General features: G+C 58.9%; 1 protein-coding gene across 1 annotated transcript; it reads left to right on the top strand.

The window, feature by feature from the left end:
• The first annotated feature begins 11225 nt into the window (after positions 1-11225).
• On the top strand, positions 11226-13346 carry LOC137149454 (butyrophilin subfamily 2 member A2-like). The gene is made up of 3 exons (XM_067542970.1): positions 11226-11348; positions 11993-12397; positions 12733-13346. The coding sequence occupies exons 1-3, from the start codon at positions 11294-11296 to the stop codon at positions 13113-13115; spliced, it is 843 nt and encodes a 280-aa protein (XP_067399071.1). The 5' UTR covers positions 11226-11293; the 3' UTR covers positions 13116-13346.
• Positions 13347-15695: the final 2349 nt, after the last annotated feature.

The following is a 15695-nucleotide window of genomic DNA, read 5'->3' as shown; positions in this document are numbered from 1 at the left end:
TGCTGGTGAGCAGGATAGTCCCAGGTCAGGGCACCTGCCCCCGGCTCTTCCCTCAATGGTCTAGCGGGGGCCCCACACCCAGCTCCCACCTCGTTGCGAGGAGACCTAGCCGTGTCTCTCTCCCTGTGCCGCAGAGGATCCCGGCCTGCACCGTTCCCTGTTTCCCAGCTCTGACGGGCTGCCCTGGGGCACGGCCTGGATTTCTTTCTCCAGCCTGAGGACAGAGGAATCGCTGCAGTTCAAAGGGCAGATATGGTAGGACAGACATGGAGGCCCCCCCCCTCTACCTGAGACGGTGCCCAGCTGCCCCCACAACGCTACACAATGGCAGCTGTTAACAGGACGGACCCCAAAGCAATTCACTGTGATGGAGCTTAATGCAACACAGCTTCGCTCAGTTCCACACAGTTTAGTCAGGATCTTATCAGCCTGGGCCAGGAGCCCCAGCTCAGCCCCTGTGGCCTGTCCTGCCAACAGCTGAGGAGCATTCGGGAGCCGGAGCGTGTTTGCTGGGTGTGGGGTCGCTGATGGGGCTCTGGAGGCCACCAACCCATCTCCAGCAAAGGCTGGTGAGTGGCTCCTGTGGGTGAGCAAACAGCTGTGTGGAATATTCCACTCCCCTTTCACAACAGAAATGTTGCTAGCCCAGAGGGTGACAGCGAAATGCCAGAGCCATGGCCCTGAGTGTGACCCTGATGGCTGCAAAACCTGAAAGTAAAGTGTTAACAAACACCAACCTCCTGATTCTCAAGCCGATCTGATGATTTTTTGAGGAGAGACTCCTGGTTTTGAGCTGTTGGGGGGGGCAGTGCTGAGCGACGTAGGTCTGTGATCAACAGGAGATTAGATTAGCTGATCTAATCTTCCCAGGCGTTGTGGGGCAGCCTTGGCACCTGTTTCTCTTGCTTTTCTCAAGCAGGCCCTATAGGAACTTGCTCATCACCCACCCCTCAGTGCCCCCCCCCCCCCCGAGATCAGCTCATCATCAGCCCCTACCCTCTGCCACCTCCTGAACCAGCTGGTCTGCTCACTACAAAATAAGCCTGAATTACTGGCCCCAAGGAATTGGGGCTGAGTTTTAGGGGATTGGCTGGGGCAGAGCTGTAGTCACCACCCCGCACAAAACCCCCATGAGATGTAGTGTCCCTGATCATGGGTGTGACTGAGCCACAGCAGCTCCACCCTCAAAACAAGGAACCTGGTCCATGCCAGCCAAGTGACTTGGTGGTGGCCACAATTTCACAGGCTCCCGCCAGCAGCTGCCCCGGCTCCGGGTGCTGGAGGAGCTCAGCCGCTGGCAGAGCAAGAAAGGATGAACGGGAGCTACAGGAGGGGGATTTCTGATCTCTCCACTACCTCTGGGCGGCTCTAAGGGGCAACACTTCCACACTCACAGGCATCGAATCCGTCTGACTCTGTAACACGGGAAACCTTTTATTAGGGGCAGCGGGAACTCAGCATTCAGTTTCCCCCTGTGTGTTACTCATGTATTTCGGTGTTGGGTTAAGGGTGTGTGTGATCTTTGTAGTGACCACTAGAGGGGGCAGCTACCTGATTCTAGCTACGTGTGCACAGACAATGGCCAGCCCGTACCCTTGCAAAGGTGTTGGAGAGCCGGGACGAAGGCAAGGGGAGGGAGGAGGCGTGTCTGGAGCTGGCAGGGAGGAAGGGGCCAGCCCAGTCCCCTGCGGGGAGGGGAGAGAGAAGGGAGCAGAGCTGATGAAGGGGCTCTGGAGCGCCCAGTTAGTCACTGCTGTAACTTTGGACTCATCTGCTGACAAAGTCTCTCTGCCCTGGGATCCTGAGAACTAACAAACCTCCTGCCTCCCACACGGGCTGTGAATCGCTTCTGACTGCGAGGTGGGGCGCAGGGTCCCAGCCAGGGGGACTCCTCGTGGGGAGCTCCGGCGGAGCAGGGGGGCTGAACGCTCTAAGGGCAGATTTGGGAGGCGGCTGCCCTGGTGAGAGGGGCCCCGAGGGGAGATCTGCCCACTGCAGTCCTGCCTGGCTTCACCCCAGTGGTTCCACAGCACCGTTCCCGTGGGACACCTGCCCGGTGGGCGGAGGTTACAGTTACAGCAGGATAGGCTGTGACCACCGACCCTTTAACAGGCAGCTAGAGGTGAGAAACTGGCAGAGAACTAACGCAACCCGCGGTGACTCCCCTGCTCAGTGCTGACATGTGCCGAGACGGGCTGATGGAAACTCCGCAGTTATGTGGGGCAGGCGGGATCCGGCGTGTGGGAGCATCCGCTTTGCTGTTATTTGCAAACCCGTCTCCTCTGCATCGCGGGCTGACACTCAGCGTTTAAATACCCAGCGGGGGCGACCCGCTATTCAAAGCAGGCTTGGGGTTGGGGGTGGAGGGAAGGGTAACTTTCCTGGGGCCTGAAGGCCGGTGGGGGGGCAGCCCAGACTGCAGCCCCCATTACCATGAGGAAAATATTTCTCCTGCAGTTTGGGAGGCAGCGGCCCGCCCCGCCCCCACTGACCGCCCCTGGCCGGGCTTTGAGCCCCGCGTGGGGCAAAGCTGCCCATTTCCAGGGATGGGCCGATTTAAAAGGCACCGCCCGGCCCGGCCCCTGGTACCGACCGGGGCGGGGCAGCGCATTAAAGCGGCCCGAGTGTTTGGGCGTCGAAAGCACGCGGGAAGTTGTAAAAGGCTGTATTTGAAGGGAGGCGGGGCTCTAGAGGGAGATTGTCCAATAGGAGCGTGCGATGCAGATTAAAGCCGAGCCGCGTGCTCCGTTCTAGTCTCTAAAGCACGTGCCCCGGCAGATGCTCCACGCGGCTCCAGTGCCTCGGGCTTCCCACACCCCGTGTCCCGTCCAGCTGCTCCCGCCCCCCGGCAGCGATGGCCCCGTGCCCCGGCTGCCCCCTGCGCTGCTGGCTGTGGGGCGCTCTGTGGGGTGAGTGCTGCCCCCTCCGGCTCTAGCTGGGTCCCTCCGCCCCGCCCCATAACCCCCCATCTCTGCTGTGTTCCCACCCACCCGGGGGGGCTCGGGCATTCCCGGGTCCGGCCCTAGAGCCGGGGGGGGGGCAGGTGATCGCCGCCGGGGGCAACTTCTGCTGGGCGGGACCCGCTGTGCACCCCCCGAGCTGTTCCCGGGAGGGGCCCGGCCGCCCCCGCAGCGCGGAGCTGGGCAGGGGCCGGGGCGGCCGCGCAGACGCTGGCGTTGGGCTCCCCCCTCCGGGGTGTCCGGCCGGGCTTCGTCTGTAGCCCGGGGGCGCGGCCCGGCAAACCTCCCCCGCCGCCTGGAGCCCCGGGCGCTGCCAGCCAGGCCCAGGGGAGGCGCCCTGGGTGGAGGGGAGAGCGGCACCGCAGCCCCCATCGTAGGAGGGGCGGGCAGCCAGGGCTCCTGGGTTCGTTTCCTGCCTTTGCCTCTGTCTGCCTGGCTTTGGGTCACTCACTTTCCGGCCTCTGTGTATCTTCGTCTGCCAGCTGCAGTGCGGTGCTTGTGTATAGCTGCAGCCGGGTCACTGGGCGATGGGGGAGGGATGGGGGGGCAGGGCTGCAGCTGGCATCTCTGCCCCAACCCTGTTTCCCTTTCAGGGCTCCTCGCAGCCAAGTCGCCCATCACAGCTCGGTTCGGGGGGGACGTCACCCTGAGCTGCCTCTTCCCCACCTGGCCCAGGCTGGACCTCCAGCGCCTGACCCTCACCTGGCAGAAGGAGCGGGCGGGTGCAGAGGTCCTGGTGGTCCATAGTTACTATTACGGGAGGGAGCAGCTGGCGAGACAGGCCGAGGCTTATAGGAACCGGACCCGGCTGGATCCAGAGGGGCTGGCCCAGGGGAACGCGGCCCTGCTGCTGAGGGGCGTCCGCCTGCGGGACGAGGGCGTCTATCGCTGCCATGTCACCTCGGAGCTGGGCCAGACGTCTGAACACCGTGAGCTGAGAATGGAAGGTAGGTGCTGGGGATGCTGCGCCCCGGGGTGGCTAATGTGGGTTGGCTCCAGGTCTCCCTCTAGTGACAGAGCCTGCGAGACCTGTTGTTAGCTGCCTCGCTGTCAGAATTCCCTCCAAGGCCTCATCCCACACGGATTCCTGACGACTCAGGTTCATGCCACACGTCTTGCTCAGGTATTTTTATCTGCCCACAGCAACGCTAGGCTGAGTTGATCTGCCTCAAACGCAGGAGGGTGGATGCAGGATCCATCTCAGCTGCAAAGTCCCACAGAAACCTGCTCTCCTGTGCGTGTTTACACATCGCACTGCATTTACTCTGCCCTGCCTCGGACATGTGACAACTGGCTTTGTTATGGAGCAGAAACCAGTCCCTGAGCTGCATACGCTGACCACGTTTCGACTTCCTCTTTTCCTCATCTCTCCCTTCCTCACTTATTCTGTCTCTTGTTATCTAGCTCCCAGTAAATGGGTCTGTGGTTGGTTCTCCCTCTTATCTGAGCTGACTCAGACATTCTGTCCCGGTATCCTCCTAGACTTACCTTACTTAGCACAAATATCCTGTTTCCAGCCTGATGAGCCATTGTCACCCTATAAAGAGGAACTGGCTCTGGCTAATAAGACCAAGGTGGGGAGAGTGAGTGTGTGTGTGTGTGTGTGTGTGTGTGGTGGTGGGGGGGGGAGTGGACACTGTGGCCATCCCAAGTGGATCTGGTCTTAGATGTCTGACCGACAATGTCCCTCTTCAAAGCTGGCTCGGCTCCAAACTGCACGGCCTAATCTTTTGTGCTGTGTTGCTTGGTAGCTGGTGCCCCACCCCAGAGGTAGCTGCATCTCTGCACTGGGGGAGCAATTGCTATGTCTGGAGCCTGGCAAGCAATCGGAGGTGAAAAACTCCAGAGACATGGAAATTTTTTCTTTCAGCACCCTACGGGGAGCCTCACCTGACCTTTGATCTCTCCTTTCGGCTGGGCCTCGCCCTCATGACTTTCAGCTCGGGGGACGGGTACCCCCGGGCAAGCGTGGAGTGGAGGGATGGGTCAGGGACCAACCTGACAGAGCTCAGCAGTACCACAGAGTCTGTGGACGCCCGTGGACTTTACAACCTGTGCAGCCAGCTGGCCGTGCCCGTGGGGCGGATCTCCAACCTCACCGTGCTCCTGGTGACAGCCGGACGGGAGACCCCCATGCAGCTCATCACGTTGACAGACGGGCCTGGTGAGTGGGGAAAGCGGGTGGGAAGGGGATTAGGGTCTGAGCACAGTTATTTCACCCATTGTCACTACCCAGTGGCACAGCTGGGTATTGCTGCTCAGCAGTCTGGAGTTCAGGCTTGTCCACATCCTCCTGGGATGCAGGGTGACACGCTGAGCCTGGGGAGGTCGCTCTGGCTCTCAGGCCCTGCTCACAGGAAGCTCTGGGCTGTCTCTTGCAGGGCAGAGACGCAGCTGGGTCTGGCTGCTGGTGGCCTGTCTTGGCGTCGGGACCCTGTCTGTGATAGTGGCCATGAAGGTCTTTCACCCTCCCGGCCGTGGGACTGGCAGACGCTGCTCGGAGAGTACCTCTGCTGCAACGACGGACGTGAAGGATTCTTCACCTCCGAGCCAGCCAGGCCCTGGGGCCTGCCCAGCCCCAGCTCACCTCAGTACCGGCCTCGCGTCAGATCTCCCGGCATCTCCCTCGTCTGCACGCCAAGGTTCTGGAGACAAGAGTCGGGCGTCTCTAGACTTGACGGTCGCACTTTATAACAAGGACGGTGCAGTTCCATGGCCAACACGGCAATGGCACCAGCGCTCAATTTCCCGATCCCGGTCACTGCCCCCTGCAATGGGAGCGCTCCTTGCGAGGTGGAGGGTGACCCACGTCAATACAACGGATCCCATCTACAATGGCCCCACATGGGGAAGGTAACCCCAGCTCTTGCAGGGTAACCCCAGCTCTTGCAGGGCAGCTTTGTCCCCTTCCAATGACGGCACCACGTCAGAGCGGGCTGACACCTCAAAGGGCCTGGGCCCAGAGCCTCAAAGGTATTAAATTCCGGAGGGGTAGCCGTGTTAGTCTGTATACAGCAAAAATGCGAGTTCTGTTGCACTTCAAAGACTAACAAATTGAATTTCTGCAGGCCTAAGCTAACGAAGCTGACGAAGTGGGTTACAGCCCACGAAAGCTTATGCCTGCAGAAATTCCATTTGTTAGTCTTTGAAGTGCAACAGAACTCGCATTGTTTTTAAGGTGTTAAGAGAAGCACAGCAATGTGGGGCTGGAAGGGAGGTTCAGGGGCCGTCTAGTCCAGCCCCTGCACTGAGACAGGACCAACTAACCCTAGACCAGCCTGACGGGTTTGTGCAACCCGGTCTTAGAAACCTCCAGTGACGGGGATCCTGCGACCTCCGTTGGAGGCCGGTTCCATAGGTGAACTTCTCTGGGGAGTTTGCAAATGTTTCCTAATAGCTAACCTCAGTCTCCCTTGCTGCAGATTAAACCCATTACATAAGATGGCAGCTTCCGCCTCCCAGCCCCTTGGGCTTAACTGGATGTGACATCCCCCCAAGTCACCCCCAGAAAACCCCCATGTCTGTATGCTCAGTTCCAGCTGGCTGGCACACTCCCAACTCCTACACACGGGGTCGCTGGCTGTTGCTAGTGGTGGCCCAGCAGGCAGATTTCATCATTCTTTATTTGATTTTATAATATCGTGATTTGGAAGACAATCGTGTGATTTCCAGACCAGCCTCGTGGTTTCCGGAGGCCTGGAATCAGCTGGGCTGGGTGGCAGGCGCTCACGAGATTTTGTCAAGAGCCAGGAATTTATTGCCCGTAACGTGCAGCTTTCGGTGGCCCTGATCTATTTCTGCTGGGTAGAAAGTCTGATTTTCTTTAAAAGGAAAAAAAGACTATTGTTAAAAGTAACAATACATTTTTATACTAAATCTATTGTGTGTTCTTTGAAAGAAACAAAGAGGAATGTATTTAATAAAGCCAGGGTCCTGCATCTTCATGCACTGTTCAAGCTGATCTGCAAACCATTTCCTTTTCTTCTTTGCTTCTCCATGAGGTAGGAAGGCCTGGAAAAGGGTGTTTTCCCCCCATTTGAAATCCCAGAAATGTTAAATCTGTCTTTGCAAGAGTCCCACTGGAAGGTCTCTGGGCTGTTTACTGGGAGCTAAGCTGGAAGGAAGTGGGAGGTTAACCTTTTAACCAGGGATTCCTTCCTCCAACCTGGTAATTGGCCACTGGCGTTCAGGGGCTGTAAACAAAACCGAGCTTGGAATCAAAGCTGTGGGGCACCAAGTTCATCACTGATGCTGTTCAGAACAGCACCAGCCTCAGGGAGTTACCGCAGGCCCTGCCTCCAAGGAGCAGGACCCTCCATGGGGAAGGCCCTGGCTGTTTGTTGGATCAGCAAGGAGACCCCGTGCCAGGTTAACCCAGGGCTTTTAGCGCAGAGGTGTTTCTTTGTCTTCTGGTTGCTGGAGACCTCAGTTTGCCCAGTTACAGGCATTTCTGCCCTGGGGCTGGCTTCAAAGGACAGATACCTCAGGATGGACATGGGGGGTCCCTCCCCCTCTACCCCAGACAGTGACCGGGCTGCCTCGCAATGCTGCATGATGACAGCTGTTAACATGACAGATCCCAAAGCACGTCACTGCACCAGAGCTAAATGCAACACAGCTTTGCTCAGTTCCATCTGGTTTGGTCAAGATCTTATCAGCCTGGGCTGTGGGTCCCAGCCCAGCCCAGCCCCTGCGGCCCATCCCGCCAGCAGCCGATGAGCTTTCAGGACCCCGAGCGTGTTTGGTGGGCGTGGGGTCGCTGCTGCAGCTCTGGATGCTGGGAGGCCACCAGCCTAAGGCTGGTGAAGGGTTCACGTGGGGCAGGAAAGAGCTGTGTGAAATATTCCAGTCCTCTTTCACAACAAAAATGTTTCTAGCCCAGATGGTGACAGGGAAAAGCCAGAGCCCCGGCCCCGCGTGTGACCCTGACGGCTACAAAACCTGAAAGTAAAGTGTTAACAAAAAAAACCCCCTCTCATGGTTATCAAGCTGATCTCGTGATTTTTTGAGGACAGACTCCTGGTTCTGAGCTGTTGGGGGTGGCAGCGCTGAGCATCTTCAGTCTGTGATCAACAGGAGCTCAGATTAGCTGATCTAATCGTCCCAGACGTTGTGGGGCAGCCGGGCCACCTGTTTCTCTTGCTTTTCTCAAGCAGGCCCTGTGGGAACTTGCTCATCACCCACCCCTCACTGCCGGCCCCCTGGAGATCAGCTCATCATCAGCCCCTCCCCTCCCCACCTCCTGAACCAGCTGGTCTGCTCACTACAAAATAAGCCAGATCCATTAACCGTGAGGGGTCAGGGCTGAGTCCTACAGGATTGGCTGGGTCAGCACTGTACTCACCACCCCCCACACACCCCAAAGAGATGCAGCATCCCTGATCATGGGTGTGACTGAGCGACAGCAGCTCCACCCTCAAAATAAGGGACCTGGCCAATGCCCGCAAAGTGACTTGGTGGTGGCCACAATTTCACGGGCTCTCACCAGCAGCTGCCCCGGCTCCGGGTGCTGGAGGAGCTCGGCCACTAGCAGAGCAAGAAAGAACAGTCGGGAGCTACAGGAGGGGGATTTCTGATCTCTCCGCTACCTCTGGGCGGCTCTAAGGGGCAACACTTCCACACTCACAGGCATCGAATCCGTCTGACTCTGTAACACGGGAAACCTTTTATTAGGGGCAGCGGGATCTCAGCATTCATTTGGGAAGGCACCTCAGTGATGTTTCAGAAGCAGACAAGCCATTAGTAAAACACCCGCCCCATCGTATTGTCAGCAGTAGTGCTTTGCCTCAGTTTCCCACTTTGCGCTGTACGAATGTCCCTCTAACACACCACTTCCCATTTCCTCCACTCCCCCCTCCCCTACGGTTGTGTATTTGAGGTCAGCGAGTCCCGGGGTGAATTCCTTGGTTTGCCCCTTCCCCCGCACGGCCTTTGCTGTTCTTCCGTGATTTCTGCTCTAGCAATTTTACTAGGCAACCTCACTGCTCCTGTCACCTCTGCATTGTCTGCCACAGCAACACTGTCCCCAGCCCAGCTCACCAGCCCCTTAGGGCGACCGCACCTCCCGTTTTGGCCCAGACGCTCCCTTTTTTAAGCTGTGTCCTGGCTGTCCCGACTTCTGTTTGCAAAACTCGGCATTTGTCCCGTTTGCTCTTGCCAGCTGAGCATCAGTTAGCCAGAACAAACGGGACAAATGCCAAGTTTTGCCAAAAAAAAGTGGGGTGCGACCCCTAGCAAGGCATGGAGGAATGTGGGGGTGCAAGCACCTCAGGCCGGCTCCGCATGAGTGCGCAGCAGGAAGGGGTCCCATGTGGGCGATGGCTTGGGAGGCTGAGAGAGCTGGGGTGGGCCCCAGGTGGGTGTGACAAAGTGGAGATATTCTTGATGTCTTCTCTGAGTACTGTGTGTGTGCCTCAGTTTCCCCTATGTGTTACTCACTTATTTCGGCGTTGGGTTAAGGGTGTGTGCGATCTTTGTAGTGACCACTAGAGAGAGTGTGGCTGACTCTAGCTACCCGTGAACAGACAATGGCCAGCCCCTGTCCCCTTGCAAAGGTGTTGGAGAGCCGGGGAGGGGTCAGGTGAACTCCGGTGGGAGGGGGGAGAGAACAGACAAAGGTAAGGGGAGGGAGGAGGCGTGTCTGGAACTGGCAGGGAGGAAGGGGCCAGCCCAGTCCCCTGCGGGGAGGGGAGAGAGAAGGGAGCAGAGCTGAAGAAGGGGCTCTGGAGCCCCCAGTTAGTCGCTGCTGTAACTTTGGATTCATTTGCTCACAAAGTCCCTCTGCCCTGGGATCCTGAGAACTAACAAACCTCCTGCCTCCCCATGGGCTGTGAATCGCTTCTGACTGCGAGGTGGGGCGCAGGGTCCCAGCCAGGGGGACTCCTCGTGGGGAGCTCCGGCGGAGCAGGGGGGCTGAACGCTCTAAGGGCAGATTTGGGAGGCGGCTGCCCTGGTGAGAGGGGCCCCGAGGGGAGATCTGCCCACTGCAGTCCTGCCTGGCTTCACCCCAGTGGTTCCACAGCACCGTTCCCGTGGGACACCTGCACGGTGGGCGAAGGTTACAGTTACAGCAGGAGAGGCTGTGACCACCGACCGTTTAACAGGCAGCTAGAGGTGAGAAACTGGCAGAGAACTAACGCAACCCGCGGTGACTCCCCTGCTCAGTGCTGACATGTGCCGAGACTCCGCAGGGTGTTCGCCAAGATTTCCACGTGGCCACGCCCTGCTCGCCGGGTGGGGCTGATAGAAACTCTGCACTTATGTGGGGCAGGCGGGATCCAGCGTGTGGGAGCATCCGCTTTGCTGTTATTTGCAACCCCCGTCTCGCCTGCATCGCGGGCTGACACTCAGCGATTTAAATACCCAGCGAGGGCGACCCGCTATTCAAAGCAGGCTTGGGGTGGCAGGACGTGGGCAGGGAAAGGGTAACTTTCCTGGGGCCTGAAGGCCCAGGGGGGGGCCCAACCCAGACTGCAGCCCCCATTACCATGTGGGAAATATTTTTCATGGTTCGTGAGATTGTATGTGTGGGACGAGGGGTTGTGGTGTGTGTGTGTGTGTGTGTGGAGGCCTGTGTTACACGTTTGTACTGGGCCCGAACAAATGATGCTTGGGCGCTGTTCAGGAGGCTGCGCTGTCTCTGCCGGTCCTCATTTCCTGGCTCCCGCTCTCTCTGGGCGCTCTGTCTGTCTGATCTATGGGGGGCTGCAGCAGGGCTGGCCTCTGGTCAGCTGATGGGGGGCCCCGGTGCCCATGGCCATGACTGCGCAGAGCAGAGCTCAGGCTGATTGGGGCAGATGCTGCTCTGCCACTTGCCCTGCTGAGCTGGGCGACCGGCCCCTCTGCCCCCAGATCTCCTCCGGGTCCAGTCCCTGCCTGGCAGGAAGCAGCAGATCGAGTCTCTGGCTCTCAAGTGGGTCGGGCCCCGTGCGGCTCCCACCTCTGCTGCAAGGTGGGGGGTAGCGCCCCGCCCCCACTGACCACCCCTGGCCGGGCTCTGACCCCCGCGTGGGGCAAAGCTGCCCATTTCCAGGGATGGGCAGATTCAAAAGGCACCGCCCGGCCCCTGGCCCTGGCCCTGGCCGGGCGGGGGTCGGGAGAGGCTGGTGGATGTGGGCGAGGAAGCAGGTGCAGGGGGAGGGAAACACCAAATATCAACGCAGGAGGGGCCGGGGGCGGGGCTCCAGGTGGAGATTGTCCAATAGGAGCGTGCGCGGCAGATTAAAGCCCCGCGGCCCCGCCCCCTGCAGCACGATCCCCGGCAGACGCTCCGCCCGGCCCCACTGACCGGGTCTCCCCGTGTCTCGTCCAGCTGCTCCCGCCCCCCGGCAGCGATGGCCCCGCGCCCCGGCTGCCCCCTGCGCTGCTGGCTGTGGGGCGCTCTGTGGGGTGAGTGCTGCCCCCCCTGGCTCTAGCTGGGTCCCTCCGCCCCGCCCCATAACCCCCATCTCTGCTGTGCTCCCACCCACCCGGGGGGGCTCGGGCATTCCCGGGTCCGGCCCTAGAGCCGGGGGGGGGGGCAGGTGATCGCCGCCGGGGGCAACTTCTGCTGGGCGGGACCCGCTGTGCACCCCCCGAGCTGTTCCCGGGAGGGGCCCGGCCGCCCCCGCAGCGCGGAGCTGGGCAGGGGCCGGGGCGGCCGCGCAGACGCTGGCGTTGGGCTCCCCCCGCTCCGGGGTGTCCGGCCGGGCTTCGTCTGCAGCCCGGGGACGCGGCCCGGCAAACCTCCGCCGCCGCCTGGGCCCCCGGGCGCTGCCAGCCAGGCCCAGGGGAGGCGCCCTGGGTGGGGGAGAGGGGGGAGAGCAGCACCGTAACTCCCATCGTAGGAGGGGGGAGGGGAGCCAGGACTCCTGGGTTCGTTTCCTGCGTTTGCCTCTGTCTGCCTGGCTTTGAGTCACTCACTTTCCTGCCTTTGTGCATCTTCATCTGCCAGCTGGAGTGCGGTGCTTGTTTAGCTGCAGCGGGATCTCTGGGCAGTGGGGGAGGGTTGGGGGGCAGGGCTGCAGCTGGCCCTGACTCTGTTTCTCTTTCAGGGCTCCTCGCAGCCAAGTCGCCCATCACAGCTCGGTTCGGGGGGGACGTCACCCTGAGCTGCCTCTTCCCCACCCAGCCCGGGCTGGACCTCCAGCGCCTGACCCTCACCTGGCAGAAGGAGCGGGCGGGGGCAGAGGCCCTGGTGGTTCATAGTTACTATTACGGGAGGGAGCAGCTGGCGAGACAGGCCGAGGCTTATAGGAACCGGACCTGGCTGGATCCAGAGGGGCTGGCCCAGGGGAACGCGTCCCTGACGCTGAGGGGCGTCCGCCCGCAGGACGAGGGTGTCTATCGCTGCCATGTTCATTCTGAGCTGGGCAGGACGGTGGAAACTAGGGAACTTGCAGTGAATGAAACCAGCCACAGCCTGGCCGAGGTGGCCGGGATTGCAGGAAGTTCTGCAGGTGAGCGTGACGGTGCACAGGAGAAATGGGGAGCCCAGGGCTGGGCTCGCAGGGGGCTGGGGCTCAGGATTGAGCGGGGCCAGCAGAGCTGTGGGGGGGCCCTGGGCTGGGACTGTCCATCAGGTTATTCTTCACCAAGCCCCACCCCCAGCTGCCTTGGATCTAACTGTGGCAGTGCCGCGTTCTCCGATGATCCGGTGACTGGTCCAGGCTGCCCCTAGTTGCTCTGTGTCCATGAGGCCCAGTGTGGATGCACATTTGCTGCCATTTGGTGGCAGAGCTGTGAACTGCTCTAGCGTAGCCTGACAGCAGCCATCTCTGTCCCTCCTTCCCAGGATCTCCCCGGCTTTCCTCTGCTGCTGCAGGGCTGGGGGGCAGCTGGGTCCCTTTGCTGGGTCTCTGCCTGGTGCTGACCGTACCCGCTGTCATGACGTCACCGACCTGCCCGCCCCAGGATGTGCAAACACCCCCTGCAGACAAGTCCTGGCCGCCAGTGTCGCCCGGGCACCGGCCTGACCAGAGAAAGATCCGTGCGGGAAGCCAGACCCTGGTGCTGAGAGCTGCACTGAGAGACCCTTGTGCGCTGAGTGTGAATGCTACGAGTCAGCACAGGACACAATGGGGCCAGCCTCCTGGGGAGTCCCCTGGGGGACGGGCCCTGGGCTGCGAGTCAGGAGAGCCGGGCAATCAATGTTTTCTTTGTACAGAGCAGCCATGAACTCCCCTGAGCTCTAAGGATCTGTCCTGGGGCAAGCTTAGCCTTTGTAAGTCATCTTCCACTGAACTGACTCGCAGCCCCTGCAGACAACAGGCCAGTCTCTTGCAAATGGCTGTCACCGTTTCCTAAGATCAACTTCCCCAGGGGTGTGGTGGATTCTCCAGCAGTGACTGTTTTTAAATCAGGATGGGACGTGTGTCTAACAGATGCGTTTGCAGGGTTATTTTGGGTCTGCTTTCTGGCCTGTGGTATGCAGGGGTCAGACTAGATGATCACATTGGCCCTTTATGCCTTGGAATCTCTGAACTGCACAGTCAGTGTTTAATGCTAATTAGCATGTTGTGTGTAATATGCTTATTAGCTCCTGCACAAAGACTGCAAGAACAGCCGGTGAAATCGTACAGGCAATTGCTTGACTGCACTTGGGCCGTTATTTCACTATGAAATATACTCAAGAGACCAAATAACCAGTGTCCATCAGGGTTATTAATAGGTCCCATGCCAGAGGCTCTCAACAATGCCAATTGCTGAAGAACCGTCCTGTACAATCATTGTACAGTCCCCCTATGCAGAAGACTTGCTCCCCTGCTTACACATTTCAGTGTATCTAACTGATACAATTTTACCAATTAAGTATTTCCACATTCCTACAACCCGACCCTGAGTTTGTCCCAGTTCTCTAAATTGATCCAGCAAGCTATTATCCTGGTTTGTACTAATAGGTCCAACAAACATATCTGGCTTTTGACACACTTCCTAGGGGATTCTGTCAAATCCCTATTTCAGCAAACGAAGGGCGTTCGGGGATACTGGGTGTAAGTAAGAGGGATTAGGGTACAGCCATCTGAGCCTATAGCGCTGTTGCACTATTCGTGCTTCGTGCTAGTGGTGCTTAATGCACACGAATATATAAAAAGGGTGCAGATAACACGTTGTTAATGTGATCCAGGCTGGGTAGCATGTTATATATTAGGCAACAGAGGGCCAGCGTGTGTGTTTCATAGCTGATTGTGGCAAACTTCTTAACCTGTGTTCACAATTATAGTGTCCACCCCACTCCCAGGCCTTTTTGTACAGCTGGGGGGAGACTCTTGGTCCAGCTGTTAAAATATTTATTGGCCGGGGGGGGAGGGAAATGGAGACAATTGTGGCTCATCAGAACTGCTGGCCCATTCTTGCTGCTCATAGGGGGGGTCAATGAAGACGCTTCCCCTTACTTCAGCTCTGACCTCTCCCAGGAATGGAGCAGGCTCGACTGGAGCTAGGACACAGGAGTACCTCGCTCTTCTCCCAGAGGGGACTTCACCCTCCTCTCACACTGCAGTGCAGCACCCCCGTGTTATCTGCCATCTTGACCTACAGCAGGTCCAGCTGGATCAGCAGCTGCTCCGGGTCCTCTCCGCGAGGGGGGAGCCCGCTGTGCTGCAAACAGGACGTGTGGAGCCGTCCCAATAACTTGGTGACCACTCACGTTTAAATGCAAACAAGAACAAACTTTATTCCCCGGGTCTTGTGGGTATCCCCGCTGCATTTCTCTTCCTCTCGACCCCTCCTGGGAACCCTCCTTTCCCTTCTCTCTTTAACCAGGGGCTGCAGTGTAAGCAGACAGGAAGGGGTTAAAAGGAACAAACGCTTCAGCCTTTTGCGCCTTGGCTTCCTGTGCTCTGGTAGGTAGAGAAGGCGGCAGCTCCCCCAGCCATCAACCTCTTAGTCCCATCCCCCCATCCAGCTGAGACCGTTTTCCAACTGTTCCTAGGCTTGTGTGGAAGCCTGGGGGGTTTCCTTCCCTCCCAGCGAGCCCCGAGTCCACAGTCCTGACTGCAACGTCCAAAGGAATTAACCCTAGATCTGGGGTCCGGCCACCAAACTTATCTCCGAGTGATTGAACTCCTTCCTCATCGTTGGTCTTGTTGCAGCGCTAAATTGTCCAGCAACGGAGCGGGCTCCATGGGGCCGGGCCCCGGACAGACATCAGAAAAGCACAGCTGCCCTTTAGCCAGCATCGAACACAATTAACATAGCTGGCCCCCGCGTCCTGCGCTCAGTGCTACAGTCTAAATGCACCAGACAAAGGCAGGATTATTGTCCCCACTCTGCAGACGGGGAAACTGAGGCCTATGGCACGCTGGGTTGCCCAGTGCTCAGCCCCCTGTAGGCACGTGGCCAGATTTCCCTGAGGACCCTGCACCCCAAGCACTGCTGGAAACCTGTCCCTCAACACCACTCCGGGAGCCCTGTTTTAGCTGCGTGTTCCCCGACGCAATAACACACAGGTCAGAGCAAGGGGGGGGTGGCGGGGGGAGAACGGCACCCTCCCAGCAAGGACATTTTGCAAACGGGAGAAAAACATCTGGAATGAAATGATTTGTTGGTCGTTATTGACACAGGTCTTAAACCCTTTCGTCAAAGGCAACAGCTTTCCCTCATTTCCCAAGGGGATGTGGGCTGGGCCCAGCCACACGCAGACCCTGATCAGCCCAAGCTGTATCTCTGCTCTGGGGTCGTTCTCTTCCTCACCCTCCCACGCCTGCTATCCCACATTGCATTGCTCTGCATCTGGACCTGCCTGGCTGGTGACTT

This window comes from Emydura macquarii, unplaced genomic scaffold (assembly GCF_026122565.2).
Source record: "Emydura macquarii macquarii isolate MOO-44397 ecotype Brisbane River unplaced genomic scaffold, CSIRO-AGI_Emac_v2 contig_746, whole genome shotgun sequence".
NCBI classification, from domain to species: domain Eukaryota; kingdom Metazoa; phylum Chordata; order Testudines; family Chelidae; genus Emydura; species Emydura macquarii.
The sequence above is the reverse complement of the archived record's forward strand: the minus strand, read 5'-3'. Positions and strand labels throughout refer to the sequence as shown.

Coding starts and splice junctions, on each gene's coding strand:
- LOC137149454 (XM_067542970.1), top strand. CDS start 11,294: ATGGCCCCGCGCCCCGGCTGCCCCCTGCGCTGCTGGCTGTGGGGCGCT. Junction 11,349..11,992: donor GCTGTGGGGCGCTCTGTGGG/GTGAGTGCTGCC, acceptor TTTCTCTTTCAG/GGCTCCTCGCAGCCAAGTCG. Junction 12,398..12,732: donor GATTGCAGGAAGTTCTGCAG/GTGAGCGTGACG, acceptor CCTCCTTCCCAG/GATCTCCCCGGCTTTCCTCT.